General features: G+C 38.2%; 2 protein-coding genes across 8 annotated transcripts in view; both read right to left on the bottom strand.

Moving 5' to 3' along the window:
* LOC125673163 (glutathione gamma-glutamylcysteinyltransferase-like) overlaps positions 1-807 on the bottom strand; it is a 36,009-nt gene extending 35,202 nt beyond the window's left edge. For 6 of the 7 annotated variants that reach the window (XM_056160714.1, XM_048909573.2, XM_056160712.1 and 3 more), the window contains exon 1: positions 679-784. The gene's annotated coding sequence lies outside the window, so the exon portion shown is untranslated. Of the gene's footprint in view, positions 1-678 lie in introns of all 7 variants that reach the window. The other variant, XM_048909570.2, reaches the window with a different exon arrangement.
* A 6,210-nt stretch (positions 808-7,017) lies between these two features.
* The window catches only part of LOC125673161 (glutathione gamma-glutamylcysteinyltransferase-like), an 18,141-nt gene continuing 7,658 nt past the window's right edge, over positions 7,018-17,500 (bottom strand). Inside the window, exons 3-6 of the mRNA XM_048909566.2 lie at positions 16,302-16,634; positions 14,275-14,520; positions 11,452-11,598; positions 7,018-8,197 (exon numbers count right to left, since the gene is read on the bottom strand). Of these exons, the coding sequence (XP_048765523.2) occupies positions 7,479-8,197; positions 11,452-11,598; positions 14,275-14,520; positions 16,302-16,634 (1,445 nt within the window). The 3' untranslated portion in view covers positions 7,018-7,478. The remainder of the gene's footprint in view (positions 8,198-11,451; positions 11,599-14,274; positions 14,521-16,301; positions 16,635-17,500) is intronic.

Consider the following 17,500-nt stretch of genomic DNA (forward strand, 5'->3'; position numbering starts at 1 on the left):
ATGTTGGAGAATTTAAAACTTAATGATAACCACAGTGGCGGATCTAGAAAATTTTGATGGGGTGTTGCGACTCAAGTTTGTAAATTTTCCATCCCCCACCCCCAAAGGGAGAGGGGGTTGAAGACCCTTAAATGGCAAAACTAAATGACCATCCAATCAGAGGGGAGTTACAACTTCTGTTAAACCCCCCTCTAGATCCGCCAACCGAAACACAAGTCTATGTTGCTCCATAAATTATCAGGTAAACCACTAATTTGTCCTACTCAAGAAGCAAATGCATTAAATTTTGATACATGTAATTCTTGTTGATGTTTCCACCACACACATATTCTGACGTATCACTACATGGTCCGAGACGTATAAACCATCATCTGGATAATTCTATCATATCTAGATAATTCTATCATATATCTAGATAATTATATCATATATCTAGATAATTCTAGATAATTCTATCATATATCTAGATAATTCTATCATATCTAGATAATTCTATCATATATCTAGATAATTCTATCATATCTGAATATAATTCTATCATATCTGGATAATTCTATCATGTAGATAATTCTATCATATCTGGATAATTCTATCATGTAGATAATTCTATCATATCTGGATAATTCTATCATGTAGATAATTCTATCATATCTGGAAAGAACGTTGTACACTACTAACCTTGAATGCATTAAAACAAGCCTCCGGGTCTTGATGGTATATCACCTGGATGATTAGAAATATTCCCTAATCTATTCACAAATCCCTTACAAATATAATTTCTCATTGTCTCTTGGTAAACTTCCAAACACGTGGGAGACAGCTCATATTACACCTATTCATGAAATTAAAGGTAATGCACAAGTTACGTCATCTCTTTACAATTTGTGTACAGAAAAACAATAGGCCCATGAGCTACAACGCTCGTACCTAATCTTCATATTTTGACTCCACCCTAACTCTACAGGGTTTCTGAATCTACACAACATGGAGATGCTTTAATATCAGTTTGAGCCTTGCTGTCATGGAGAAGAGTTTTTTGTTTCCTGTATGCATGCATTATATAATAGTTGATCCCCGGTTTGAACCCAACCCTACCTCAGGGTCCAAAATTTGAAGGAAAAAAATTGAATTGAATCCACACACTTTGAGAATTTTTGCAAATTATTGATTCTATTTTGGATTTGGAGAAGATTTTGTTTTATTCATACCTATGTACAACGTTGATCTCCTGCTATGTACCCACCCTACTCCCTGGGGTTATTTTCGAACATTTTTGAATCTGCACTCTTTATGGAAGCTTTCACACATTTTTTTGTTTTTTTAGTCCCAGTGGTTCTTGAAAACATTTTTGAATACCCAACCTTATTTTAACAAATTGCTAATTATCTCCCCTTGCAATGGCGTGGATCCTGAAATGAAGAAATTTGGTTCCAAGCTCTTTACCCAATATGCTTTTGCCAAATTTGAATCACATTGGTCCAGTGATTCTGAAGAAGATGAAAAATGTGGAAAGTTTACGCATAGACAGACAACAGGTGATAAGAAAAGTTCAATTGAGCTTTCAGCTTAGGTGAGCTAATAAAGTTACAGGTTAACTTGATGAATTAACATTAAAGCTGTATGACCTCTTATTTTTCTTCCAAAGTGCATAGAATTTTTCAGTGCTGCACCCAAATTAGTTTAAAACGTTATCAACCTAAATGATATGCCTGAAAACATTTATATTTTCTGTTCAAAAGAAAACATTGGAAAGACTATTCATTTAAAAACAAGCATTCGGAATGTATTGGAAAAGCAACACATTTCCCCTACCGGCGCCTCTATTTACTTGAGGAATGCTATTATATGCATGCTGGTAATATGTATTTGGATGGGTAGGCTGATGCTATTTTTGTAATACCAGGGAATGTTTGATTTCTTGTAAATACATGTAGATGCGGCGAATCTGATGGGCTCGATTACAAAATGGTATACATGTATAGATTCACAGAATAAAAAATACGGAGAACTAGACAAATTACAAGAAATTATTCGGTCAACCATGAGACTAAGTTTAGCAATTTTTTGTGTCCTCATAAAACATCAGTCCCCTGTAACTCAACTGAAACTATATTTGTAAACAAATACTAGTAAATCACATCTATCATTGTGTTAGACCTCTTTATTTTTAGTCACAGGTGCTTGGGTTCAGGACCCCCCCCCCCCCTCCGAATAAGCTTTTAGAAAAATACCCTCACTGGTTATTACATATATAACAGAATTATTTTGGACTTTATGGGGTATGCACGACGCTGTTGACATGTATTAGAAATATTTTCAACAAAAAAAATAATTAAATCAACTCATGTAGCTTATTCGGAGGTGTGTGGTGGGGGGGTGGGGGTGGGGGGGTCCTGAACCCAAGCACCTGTGTTTTTAGTTCCGTACCGGTGTAACTGAAGGAGAGTAGACGATAGGTTTCATCTGTCGAACTGTCAGTCAGTCTGTTCCACTTGGTTTTTCGCACTTTTTTCATCATGCTTTGAGTTAGGAAGCTGAAATGTAGTACATAGCTAGTTTACTACTGTATGTTCCCGTTCGCTGTAGCTCAGTGGTAGAGCTTCCGGTTCGTAACTGGGAGGTTGTGAGTTCGAGTCCCGCTCGTGTCATTGTCATAAAACTAATAATTGCTACTTCACCAAAGTGAGAATCATGAGTCTTTAGGATATGACTTTAAAAACTAAGGTTCCGCATTGCAGCAGGCATTGGCACGTTAAAAAGCCATCACTGCCACAGTCCTGAGCGCTAAGCCCTAGACATCTAGAAATGGGAAAATATGCCTAGGAGGAGTAAGCATCCCCTGCCAACCGGTCACACTCGCCGTGAGGCTATATATCTTTATTTCACGAGAAATGAGTTACATTATCTCGTGTTCGTGATATTGGGGTTCTTCAGTATATTTGTTTAGCACTTTGAGGTCAGTTTCCCTTCTGATGCTGACCGCGTCCAGAGCAGTCGAAAATAATTTGAGATTTTTTATTTCGAGTCATCAAGATGTCTCCAGAAAATAAGAGGAACAGAGGACCTCCTCCCAAACAAAAACTGGATCTGAAGTTCATCCAACTATGAAACTAAGAGACTGAAACTAAGTCTTACACTTTTGGTCAGAATAGGTCAACCAAAACAAAAGTGAAACTTGATCTGTAGCCTATATGCACATTAAGTAACCACATGTTAAATTTCAGACTATCAAATTATACTGGAAAATTACTTGGTAGTTTTTTTTTTTTTTTTAAATTTTGAGCCATCAAGATGTTTCCAGGAAATAAGAGGGACAGAGGGCCCCCTCCCATACAAAAACTGGGTCTGAGCCAAAGTGGAGGGAGCAAAGAGCATAGGCCATAATTGTAATGGTTGTTGCGTCAGCTGCTGGGGCCATTATATGGAAACAGCGAATAATGACGATGCAATGGACATGTCTGGCCATCACTCGGGGCCGTCAACGCAGTCCACCATAGCAAGTTTAACAACACAGGCAGTCTTCCATCGCTGGACAGCAATCAGGTACAAGTAGAACATCTAGAGCTATATATACATGTGTGTATGTGTGTGTATATATATATATATATATATATATATATATATATATATATATATATACACCAGTCTCGATAGATAGGTTTCTTTGTCTTGCATTGTGCCTCAAATATTAAGATAATCAGTATATTAGCATTCGTTTCTTCAGGAAGCTTAAATTGAAACACAGAAAATTTACCGAGAAAGGCAAGTAAGAGCCTATAATCCAGGAGCTTTGCCCCCTGGGCCCCAACCAGTGCGAAGTCTTGGGGCCCCCTGTGGTCTTGAGGCAATGTTCCAGTACGGTGTATTGAACAGCCATCAAGCACGCTTTAACAGCTTCTCAGTCCAGGCCAGGTGAAACCAATATAGGTTTTGAGTTAGAACATGTGGATCTTGTGGTAGGGATACTCGATCTGGTTTGAAATAGGTAAAATCTTTAATGGATTTCAATCAGTTCAAATCGTTATGGTAATTCACAGCGATACTGGAGTGAAAAACACTCTGCTGCACATGTTTAACTTCATTTATCGGTAGCCACCTGCTTTTTATTAAACAGTACTTTCCCCTACATTACTTTTGGTTTGGCCCCATTAACGTTCACAAAGTGCGTGTGGGGGGGGGGGGGGGGGGGGGGGGTATTCCCACAATAACGACCGTTTGCGGTGCCTCAGTGGTAGAGCGTTCTCGCCTTAATAGGGAGATCGTGAGTTCGAGCACTGCTCGTGTCAAACCCAAAAAGTGATAGTTCTTTCTCCAAACATTCGGCATTTAGAAGGGTCGTGAGTTCGAGCTCGTGTCAAGACTGCGTCAAACTAAGACGTAAACATATGTATATAGTTCCTTCGCCAAACACTCGGCATTTAAGAGAGAATCACGGGTCTTTTGGATACAACTTTTAAAACGGAAGTTCAATTTTGCGAGAAAGAACTCTCATTGCCACGGTCGTAGGCGCTAAGCATCGGTCTTATGTGGTACTTCACCTATAACTGGTGACGTCTCAATTTGCGTACTTGATTCTAGCGATCCGGCGCACTCGGGTTAATCGGCGATGACCAGCGACACGCTTGATTGAGAGCCTGAATTGCGCACGCTTCCCGCCGGGTAAGCCGATTGGGTGGGAAAATTTTAATAGGCCAAGGCGGCTTCAAGTTGGCGTCCTTGGAGACAGCTGTATCGAGAGTGGTTTATCCTAAGATATAATGTTTTAAATCCAATTACACTGGTGAAATAAACATGATTTGTAAATGCGTTGGTTATTTCTATGCCAAATAATGTTTATAGAAGAGGTCAACATTTCCATTACTGTACGGTAGTCGGGTCACTTGATTCTAAGCGAGTCGCCAGGTATACCCAATTAGTTCGATTCAGCCGGATTTTATCAGAATCAGGTATGCTATCTTAGTAAAAAAAAAAAAAAATCGACGGGAGGCAAAAACCAAACAAATCCACAATAATGAAGCAATAGGGATTAATGCGTCATCTCCAATAGTGTAGCCGGTAAGTCAAATCCCCAATATAATGAAGCAATAGGGATTAATGCGTCATCTCCAATAGTGTAGCCGGTAAGTCCGTTCTGCAGGTAGAGGATAGGCAGATTTGATAAAAAAGAAAAATATTGATCATAGTTTTTGATACTGGATGGCGTTCATTTAAATCATTTGGAAAGTGTATTTCTGAACAATTTACAAGGATTCGGGTGATTTGTGTTCAAGCGTGGCAGTGTATCTTGGTACATGATGTAATTTGTGCAAAATGGACGAGGTTGGTCGAAGATCAGTTCACTGGCGTCTTCCTCAGAAGTGGTGTCACAGCTTAGTTTACAGTGCACCCGTTTGCAGCCTTATAGCCTTTATATACACCGAGCCAACTGATTTCACAAGTCCTGTTGTGTTGATATCTGCGCAAATGAAATACGAACAGATTTTGCGATTGCTGTGAAATTAATTACTTAATCACAACTAATTGTGTAATTGTGCCAAAAATTGGCTTAATTTCACATATTCTAACTAATTAACATCTGCGGTGGTCAGTGATGGTGGTGTTGATTGATGTTGCATTTCTTTGATGATTGAAGTTGCATTTCTTTGATGATTGAGGTTGCATTTGAGTGGGTCTCCTCATACATGTTGTGATTGACATCCTACAAATTCTTGTATGCCACGACCAATAACACTCAGCGAATACTGCTTTAATGTTTTTTTACCCTGTTTTTTTTTAACTTTAAACATACTTTGCTGGTTTTCTCTGTATAAATAACAACATTTACATTTCACTTTTATAAAATGAATGTATTTATTTTAGGAGAAATACTTAAAAATGCATAATTAAATTAGATCGGGATAATGGGGTCCTTCGGTGTATTCTTTCTGATGCTGACCTCGTCCAGAGCTGTCGTAAATACTTCGTGTGAATTGCCGCTGTATTACAAACGGATTAAAATCATCTCCTCGATCCGCTCCTTTATTTCTTTTGATTTGTCGCTACTCGAGGATCATATACTCGAGTAGCGACAAATCAAAAGAAATAAAGGAGCGGATCGAGGAGCTGATTTTAATCAGATTGCGCTGTATTATATCATCTGTCCAAAATTCCACCCACCCACCCCATATTATACATATAACTGACTGATGTGTTCTATTAGTTTTTGGTGGGTTTTTTATCAGGTACTTTTTCCTTGTCTTAATTTTCTGACACATTTGTTGTGGCATACCTTTTGTGAAGCAGACGTCAGTGCACACCATGTTAACAGTTTCTATGCCACATATGCTGTGTTGACAGTGAATTTTAAACTATTCTGTGCTTGTGAAATTGATTACTATTATCATAACGCCTTTCGTAATTGAACTAATCATTAATTGATTTATTCTAATTACGTAACCATCCGCGGTTAGCCTGGTTGAACAGGTTGTGGTCCAGTGTTTTTTGTCTATTGTACGTTTGCTGTCTATCCATGCATCAGCAATTCAAAGGAAGGATACCAAAAAAAATAATAATAGAGTACTACTAAGACTACTGCAATCAGACCTGCTACACATGACATGTTCCCATTGATTAAATTGTTTGAAGAAAAGGCAATCTTGCTGCGACAGTTCAAACCTTCAACAAACAAAACTGTGGACCTGCTTGATGCTGGGCCTATGCACCTAGAAGTAGATGTCCCTTTCCAAGCCTACATAGCATAAATGTGTAAAGTCTGCTGTCAAAAACATCACTACCTCTTGGCAGAGGTGAATCATTTCCATACATATTATTTGCATCACTCATTGTCTGATTCTGCTCTAATTTGACCCCAAAAGACATGGTTTATACATGTACATGCCCTCACATTTAATATGCTTCAGGTGCTGCTTGTGACATATATCATAATATAGTGCATGTATACATGTAAATCTTATCCTTTAGGGGACATATTGGAGCTGCACAATGTTTCTTTGGAATAAACCTGCTCAAAAACAAAAATCAAAACAAACAAATCTTTAACACAAAATGTCCTACACATAATTTAAATGTATTATAATTTACAACAACATATTTTATAAAGCAGTGGCAAGAGCTACAAATGTAAATTATAACAAGGTATTTGACTGAGGTTAATCCCCCCCCCCCCCTTCTTTCCCTCCTAAAAACATGTGACAAAATAAGTGTAAAGGTATATGAATTAACGCATTAATGGAGAGGATACACAGAAATAAAATTGAATGACAGTATGCTAAAAACCATTCCTCTCCTCCTTCCCCAGTTGGGATACTTGATGTGGATAACAAAGCACTAGTTGATAACAGAATAAAAATACACTTCACTGCATTTCCCAAATTCCAAAATAAACTGTAAAGAGGCATACCTACACCTTGAATGTCAAATATATTTCCCACATCAAAGTTTATAATATAAATGTAACATATTCTATGCTAAGCCGCGCATCAGCATTTGCGACAACCACACATTTTCTTCCTAGCCATCTTCTCTTTTTGAAGCTTCAGCAAGCTAGAAAATTGCTTCCTCAGTACGTTTGATTCTCCGCCTAGTAATTTTTCACATGACTCAGAATGCATCTCCACAAGTAGTCTAATAAGCACATCATTGTTCTGGTTTGTTTGGGGGCCGCTGGTCTCGTACGGCCAAGAGAGGAGGAACATGACTACGAAGTGGGCGGTGCCAAGTTTATCAACGAGACACTCGGCCTGTACGGGGGACATATTGCTAGCAATGCATCCAAGTCTGTCTAAATGCTGATCGCCACCATGATGAGTTAGGAAGTCTGTCACAGCAGTGAAGAGTGGTGTCTTCCCAATGCTAGAAAGAAGTTGATGGACGACACAAGCGTGTGCCTGGGAAATATCTCCTGCACATTTAATATCGATCTGTGTGGTGAATACAGTTTCCTTCACTTCACCTGCCTTAGCACAGTTGTTGAGATTCTTGATAATGTACTGTAGTGTTTGTTTCATGTCCTGTTGTTCTACACTATCCTTCTCTAGCCAGTCCTGCCACTGACAGATGAAAGGAGAGATTCCAGCACTGAAGACATTGCTATTGGCAATGTCAAAGGATGGCGAGAGTTTGAAAAGAGCCAGCATGTTCTTCTGTTCTACGTGAGATGAAGTCTTCTGCCTTACTGTTAGATAGCCTCTTGGTTCACCTGTCGATTAACTCGGTATATTAGTATGTGTTGCATTTGTCAGTACATTAGAAAATAATGTTATCATCATCATATCATCAAATTGCAAGACACTGTCTCATAATCAACGACGGACTGCAAAATCTATTATTATAATATAAGGGAGCTTCTGCGTAAGTTATGACTTTCTAGTCCATTGGTTCATGAGAAAATTATTTTTTAACATTTGAGAGAATTCAAATTGTTCTTCACTGGTCTAAAGATGCTTTGTGCCAAATTTGGTTGAATTTGGCTGTGTGGATCTTGAGAAGTAGAAAATGTGGAGATTATAATGGACAAAATTTGATCACAAAAGCTCAATGGATCTTCAGCTCAGGTGAGCTAACAAAAGTATCGCAAACAGTACAACATACATGTACACCTGTTGGACCTGTAAGCACATTACTAGTATGCACTCTGAATTGATATCATATACATTCTGAACAGAAAAGCCTTAAAGTAGGTCATGGTGCATTAATCTATTGACATGTGAACTGATTATTTATTTCTCTGAGAGGGAGGTTGTGACAAAATGTCAGTGCAATATCTTCATCCATGATGAGAAAAAGTTCCAAAACCTATTTTACCTTCTTTTAGCCCTTGAGTCACAGCTAGTCCACCAATTAAGTTGAAATGTGAACTGATTGATTGAATATTGTTTAAATTTCCTCTCGAGAATATTTCACTCATATGGAGACGTCACCACTGCTGGTGAAGGGCTGCAAAATTTCGGCCTATGCTCGGCGCTTATGGCCTTTGAGTAGGGAGGGATCTTTATTGTGCCACACCTGCTGTGACACGAGACCTCGGTTTTTGTGGTCTCATCCGAAGGACCACCCCATTTAGTCACCTTATACGACAAGCAAGGGAGTACTGAGGACCTATTCTAACCTGCATCCCCATGGGACAAATGTGAACTGATTATGTTTTTCTCTGAGAGAGAGGCTGTGACAAACTTTCAGGGCAATACCTGTATTTATAACGAAAACAAATGTGGAAAACTGTTTGACCTATTTTATCCCTAAAGTAGGTCATGATGCACCAATCCAGCTGAAATGCAAACTGAACTGGTATTCCTCCGAGAGGAAGCTTGTGACTAAATCTCAGGGCAATATCTGTATCCATAACGAAAACAAGGGTTTTCTACTACTGTAAGTGATACTGTGACTTTGACCTTGAGAAACAATAGGCATCCTCCACTTCGCATAAAGTGTACGAGTACAAAGTTTGACAGTCCTAGTCCCAACAGTTTGGTTCGTATCAAGCCTACAAGGTTTTCCTACTACTTGATATGACCTTGACCTTGAAGAACAACAAGCGGCCCACAGGCCTTATCGGTCACCTGAATACTAGTGAAAAAGTATCACTACTTCCATGGACTGAAATCTAGAAAAAAAATTCCTGTTCTGAATATCTAAGCTAAATTCTAATGTTCAGTAACAGTATAAAACAAGATGTGTTCTTAAAACTTCACTGCCCTCAAAAGTGCATACACTGATGAAAGACTTTAAATAATAGGTGTATTAACATTAAAACATCAAAATATATGACTAATTTGGACTCATCCTAAAGTCATAACCCTGGGTTGTAAAATTCACCATTTTTTGTATATCCTTTTCTGCTATTCCTAAGTATGCATTTAGATTTTATACAGTATCAGCAAACTTACACATAAATACTATATATACAAAGTTTGGCCCCACCCTGGGGTCAAAACCCTTACTTTGGGGAAAATCAAATTTACAATTTTGGTAAAAGACTACCTGCTATATCCATTTAATTTCAATTTAGTATCAAAAGCACTAAAGAAAATGTTATTTAAGTGTTTTACACATAAACACTATTTAATGAAGTTTGGCCCCACCCTGGGGTCAGAACCCCTACCCCGAGGATCATAAAATTTACAATTTTGGTAAAGGTCTTCCAGCTCTACATCACTATGTATTTAGTTTTTCTTTCATGTGTGTGGTTTTTGAGAAGAAGATTTTTGAAAATTAGTCATTTTGGGGCATTTTTGCCCTGCCCCTAAGGCCCCAGGGGTGCAGGAATCCCGAAATTTACAATTTATGTTCCCTTTGTTCCAAATATGTTTCATACCAAATTTGAAAAGAATTGGAATGATAGTTATCAAGAAGTTAAAAATGTCTATTATAATTGTTCACACATTTAATAACTAACCATTTTGGTCCCACCCTGATACCAAAATCCCTACCCTTGGGATTATCAAATTTACAATTTTAGTAAAGGACTACTTGTTCTTTTTAAATATCTATTTATTTTTAATTCAGTATCAATAGCACTAAAGAAGATGTTATTTAAGTGTTTTACACATAAACACTATATAACAAGTTTGGCCCCGCCCTGGGGTCAGAACCCCTACCCCGGGGATCATGAAATTTACAATTTTGGTAGAGGCCTTCCTGCTCTACATTACTATGCATTTAGTTTTTCTTACATGTGTGTAGTTCTTGAGAAGAAGATTTTTGAAAAATTGTCATTTTTGGGCAGTTTTTGCCCTGCCACTAAGGCCCCAGGGGTGCAGGAATCCTGAAATTTACAATTTATGTTCCCCTTGTTCCAAATATGTTTCATACCAAATCTGAAAAGAATTGGAATGATATTCTATATCAAGAAGAAGTTAAAAATGTCTATTGTTCACACATTTAATAACTGACCATTACGTCCCCCTTGTCCCAATGATGCTTCATATCAAATTTGAAAAGAATCGGACTGGTAGTTATTAAGAAGAAGTTAAAAATGTTCAATTGTTAATGCAAGACGGACGAAAACCAATTGCAATAGGCCACCTGAGTTTACTTAGGTGACCTAAAAAGCGTCCTCCACTTGACATGAGGAGTATGTGTACCAAGTTTGATGGTCCTAGTCCTAATAGTTCAGTATGTATTCTGCCTACAAGGCTATCCTATTAAATAATACTACAACCTTGACCTTTGACATTGAAAAACATTGACCTATAGCCTTGAAAAACAATAGGCATCTTCCTCTCATCGTGATGATCAAATGTACCAAGTTGCAAGATCCTGTAGATTACGGTTCATTTTGCACATAAGGTCCAGACAGATGGACGATGCAATACCATAATACATCCCATCTTTGACAGGCGTATAAAAAGTGTTGATGGCAAACGAACAGTTACATGTTGATAGAATGCACGGCCATAATAGCATGGAGGAAAATTTTGCCCCATCCACATCAGAAAATTTAGAAACTTTTACCTGTGCTTTTGTCGAGAGCATGCATGGCATCCCAGAGGAGCTCCACAGAGACCCAGTGTGGGGGATACTTAAACCTAGCGGTGTCCAACATCAGAACCAGGTCTTTCTCAGGGTGGTACCCTCCCACAGGAGAAAAATGCCCATCACCTACAAAGAAGTCACACCTTGATTTTTCAATATCCGACTTTACAAAATTTTAATGCACATGTGAGTATCTTTCAATTGTGTAAAAATTATTCACGTTACTCTGCAAAATCACTTGTGATCCTACAAGTACATGTACTATATACAAAGGTCTCTATGCCATAACATCATTTGTATATATACTTCAACCATAGCATCAGTGTATCCATTATTATACATGTGTATACAATCCATGTTGGGACAAAAATCATATCAAAAAATGTCAAAAAAGAAGTGTCAACATCATGATTCTGTCCTAATTAAAGGCACTCTACTGGTATTTACAAACCAAGAGTTCATTAAAGGCACTCTACAGGTATTTACAAACCAAGAGTTCAATCACTAAACACTGATTATAATTTCTCTTTGTTACTTTAAATTATAACTCTATATGAAAAGTCAAGCACCTGTTTTAATTTGTGTACATTTGATATACAGGTAAACTTCGATATCTCGAACTTATTAGGACTGAAAAAAAACTTTTGAGATATCTGAGGGTTCGAGAAATTGAAGTTCATGAAATTGACACCAATATTGTGTAATGTTTTATGTTGGTCTATTTAACAGGTAAATAAACACACTTTAGGCGGTAAAAGTTTATAAAATTAGGGATTTTTAAAAATATGTTTGCATTTGCATATATAGTAAGTATCAATTACTTTATTTGATACTGCAAAGCTTACATTTTATGAATTTCTGCCGTTTTTCATAGCGATAATCACCGTTATCACGTTCAGTTCAGTATTTCTGATACCCAGATTTGTGTTGCGCTTTGCAAATGATAAACCGATCACTGTAATAACAAGAGGTACTGTGAGCAATGCTCACTAAGAATACCCCCGCTTACCCCAATCTCCCAAAGGGTGTTGGTAATAGGTATAAACTACCTCTTTTCTGAGTGTAAAAAACAAATGGCATGACAAACCGAACCATATTGCTACTTCGATGTCCAGTGCGCGTGACCTTTGACCTTTTGACCCCAAAATCGATAGGGAACATCTTCATCCTATGGGTAGTCCATATTTATGATATGGTGACTGTAGGTGGAAAGGATAACGCTTTAGAGCCCGGAAACCATATTGCTACTTCGATGTCCAGTGCACTTGACCTTTGACCCTTTGACCCCAAAATCGATAGGGAACATCTTCATCCCATGGGTAGTCCATATATAAGATATGGTGACGGTAGGTGGAAAGGATAATGCTTTAGAGCCCGGAAACCATATTGCTACTTCGATGTCCAGTGTGCTTGACCTTTGACCGTTTGACCCCAAAATCGATAGGGAACATCTTCATCCCATGGGTAGTCCATATATATGATATGGTGACGGTAGGTGGAAACGATAATGCTTTAGAGCCCGGAAACCATTGCGTCTACAGACGGACGGATGGACGGACAGACAGACAGACAACCCGATTCCAGTATACCCCCCCACAACTTGTTGCGGGGGGGGGGGGGGGGGTTGGGGTTGGGGTTGGGTATAATTATGAAGATGGAGACGGGAAATATTGTTCTATAATCATTCATTAAAATTGTTAATAAACGTAAACAAAAGCACTAGAGTTATAATGATTGTAATTGTAATTGATTTATATAGCGCCCTATCAACATTACTTCTCTAAAGCGCTTCACAAATGTGAAAGAAAAGATAATATAAAATCGATGTGCACATACATGTGAATAAAATATTCATAGTGTCAGAATTAAAATACATAAATACTATTATTAATATATAGCGCCAATGTAATGATATGATTACCCTAATAACATATGAAACAATTTAAAACAACCCTTAGGAATAATTAAATACATAAAAAGGACATAGGTATAATAACAAACAACAGGGTTTTTTTTGTTTGTTAACAGCACTGTAAGAGCTGTATGTAAGAGCACTAATGAATTCGTTTCGATTGTATGAACTTTGTTTCCTTTTTACATCACTGTCAGATAATCAAACTATCCCCTGGGTTGGATACTGGGTCCTTCGTTAGATTGTTTATCAGACATGATGTGTACTGAAGATTTTAAATTATGGTGCTGATATTCATAATAAAATTTAAAGGTCTTTAATTGTTTAATTTCATGATGTCCATATCACTTTGATGTGTTCAGTATTTACTTTGATTGTAATAGCAAGAGTAAGCGTGAATTACGACAACATTTCAGTAATCGTCCAGGCTATTTGTTTAATTATCGTGTCATCTTACTTATAAGTGAACATTTCATTATCACCTCCAAACACCCAGTCTGCATAATTAGATAAAGCTACCAAATCAAAAGCTTGGGGCTAATAAGGCGTGATTATTAGCAATGGTCCCATGAAGCCTGTGCTAGACCTCACGAAAACGTCCATCAGACCGTAAAATTAACATAACAGGATGATTGAGTACTTCAGGTGTGAATTCAATGGAGCGCAAAACTTCTTGGACTTCGAGATAATGCATGTGTTTTTAGCACTTGGGACCAGAAATCTACTTCGAGATAAGCCAGGTATTTGAGATTTCCGTGTTCGAGATACTGGTTTTTTTAAAATCATAAATATAGTAAAAACCGACTGGGGTCGTTGACTTCAAGACATCCGTGGTATTCGACATATCGGTAGTTTACCTGTATGTGTATTCACTATTCAATAGGCTTAACCTGTTTGATTGAGTGTTTTCCGTGAGTAGCTGAGAATCAGGAAAGCATCATCCCTCTTTGAGTACTCAACGACTTTCTCCCTAAACTGTTCTAGCGTCCCCCCAGTGCCCGACTTTGTGGGTTGGGTATCTAGTGAGTTACATTCAGCCAGACAGATAAACTGATTAAATGTGATTCCTTCCTGCTCCACCAGGCTGATGGGAATACAGCAGTCTAGCATTGTCTCATGGTACCATCTCCAAGGTCCTGAAATATGGCAACAAAATTTTTGATCGAAATTCATACCAATTCATTTATACATGAAGCAGGACAAATTCAGATAACAATTTTAAAAAATGTACCTAAATTTTATCTATTTCATTATGCAAAAATTTGATAAGAATTTCTCTATATAAAATGTACCCTACAACTACTTAGTTGTTACACTTTACCCTCATAAGATCCTGTATGTTTGTTTGTTTTGCTGTTTTCCGCCACACTCAACAATTTTTAGCTCACCTAAACCGAAGGTTCAAGTGGGCTTTTCTGATCGCTTTTTGTCCGTCGTCTGTCTGTCCGTCTGTTAAACTTTTCACATTTTCGACTTCTTCTCCAGAACCACTGGGCCAATTTCAACCAAACATGCTTTTCATCCTTGGGTGAAGGGCTTTCCAGTTTGTTCAAATGAAGGGCCATGTCCCTTTCAAAAGGGAGATAATCACAAAAATGCAAAAATAGGGTGGGGTCATTTAAAAATCTTCTTCTCAAGAACCACTGGGCCAGAAGAGCTGAAATTTACCTGAAAGCTTCCTGACATATTGCAGATTCAAGTTTGTTCAAATCATGGCCCCCGGTGGTAGGATGGGGCCACAAGGGGGGATCAAAGTTTTACATACAAATATATAGGGAAAAACTTTAAAAATCTTCTTCTCAAGAACCACTAAGCCAGAAAAGCTGAGATTTACATGAAAGCTTCCTGACATAATGCAGATTCAAGTTTGTTCAAATCATGGGCCCCTGGGGTTGGATGGGGCCACAATAGGGGATCAAAGTTTTACATACAAATATATAGGAAAAATCTTTAAAAATCTTCTTCTCAAAAACCACTGAGCCAGAAAAGCTGAGATTTACATGAAAGCTTCCTGACATAATGCAGATTCAAGTTTGTTCAAATCATGGGCCCCTGGGGTTGGATGGGGCCACAATAGGGGATCAAAGTTTTACATACAAATATATAGGAAAAATCTTTAAAAATCTTCTTCTCAAAAACCACTGAGCCAGAAAAGCTGATTTTTACATGAAAACTTTCTGACATAATGCAGATTCAAGTTTGTTCAAATCATGGCCCCCGGGGATAAGATGGGGCTCCAAGGGGGGAATCAAAGTTTTACACACAAATATATAGGGAAAAACTTTAAAAATCTTCTTCTCAAGAACCACTAAGCCAGAAAAGCTGAGATTTACATGAAAGCTTCCTGACATAATACAGATTCAAGTTTGTTCAAATCATGGGCTCCGGGGCTTGGATGGGGCCACAATAGGGGATCAAAGTTTTACATACAAATATAGGAAAAAGCTTTAAAAATCTTCTCAAGAACCATTGGGCCAAAGAAGTTGACATTTACATGAAAGCTTTCTGACATAGTGTAGATTCAAGTTTGCAAAGGGTAGTTTGGGCCATAATAGGGACTAAGGTTTTACATGCAAATATATATGGAAAATCTTCAGATATGGGCCAAGGTGACTCAGGTGAGCGATGTGGCCCATGGGCCTCTTGTTCAGTTATCTGGTGGCACCCAGTTTTTATTGGTGGACGAGAGAACCCAGATACAATGTACCTGGGAAAGACCACCCACCTTCCACAAGTAAACTGGGAAACTTTCGCACTTACCGGAGTGGGATTTGAACTCGCGCAGACCAGAGGTGAGAGGCAGTGTGATTTTGAGCATGATGCTCTAACCTCTCAGCCATGTAGGCCCCAGATCCACTATGCATGTACCACAATCTTCATTGAAGTAAATACAACAAAGCACCCCTCTATTCATTACCTTTCCACACCTCCCCTGGGTCTACCTCCAGAGCATTCAATGCTATCACAAGAGTGGTCAGTCCGCAGAAAGCCGGCTCATCCTGTGTCCGGAACTGGGCTGCCAACTTAAAGTAGCACTCCATGTGACCAGACTCCAGGGCTTCGTGGAAAATCTTCTTCCCTTCCTGTGAGTAAAATGATATACAGCTCTGTGGAAGAACTCGTCTGTAGAACTGGGGTACTTTTTGAGGAGATTCAGCCATTGGTAGATGTGGGGATTCAGCCATTGGTAGATGTGGGATTTCTGGTGCAGGGCTTACTGTTATTAGTTCTGTTTTTGGAGGTACATGTTCTATAAAAATATCCAAAATACAAGTCTTTTAAAAAAACTTTCAAGTATTTCTTTTCTACAAAAAATTCACTATACCATTCATAGCATTCAAAACAATTTGAACTTGATAAAAAATGGAACAAAAATTAAATACACCATATTGAATTAAACAAACATTTACTTCACTAGTTATTGCACGCTGGTGGTTAAGTTCAGAGTTATCAGAAATATCCATGAATCTTGTCATTGACTTATTAGACACTTTCAGCTTCAATAGGTCTTTATGTTGTTTACTCTGAATGTGTCTGCAGTCATTTTTGCCTCCGTGACAGCAGCTGAAGTCCATGTTGCACACGCTGCAAAACACCCTGTGATCTAGATGCTTTCTTTGATTGTTCGAGGCATAGCCAAAGCACTCTGTATGAGTCCTTAAACTTAGGGCATATTAATATTATTTTCTTGTTTTGAACCTCTGAATGGGTTTGGATGTTTCATTTGCATTCTCATCAATCTGACATTCGCCATCCATGCTTTTTAAAAAGTTTGACATAAATCAATATCAATGGTGCATTTCAATTGACTAAATTGGTTCCCTATTGACCTCGCTTCTCTCCTCGGACCAATCAGCGGTGAACCAGTTTAATTCAATTGACAAGCTTCTTTATCATACCGATCGGCAAATTTCGGAAACTGATTCCCCCCCCCAGATTTGTGGAAAAATCATAGATTTTTGACGTGAATCCGTAAAGCGTATAATGACTTTAAAATCCATGGAAAATACGGACAATCTGTATAAGTAAACAGCTCTGGGGTTAGAATAGGTCCTCAGTACCCCTTGCTTGTCGTAAGAGGCAACTAAATCAGGTGGTGCACAAAAATCAAGGCCT

This window comes from Ostrea edulis, chromosome 3 (genome assembly GCF_947568905.1).
Source record: "Ostrea edulis chromosome 3, xbOstEdul1.1, whole genome shotgun sequence".
NCBI classification, from domain to species: domain Eukaryota; kingdom Metazoa; phylum Mollusca; class Bivalvia; order Ostreida; family Ostreidae; genus Ostrea; species Ostrea edulis.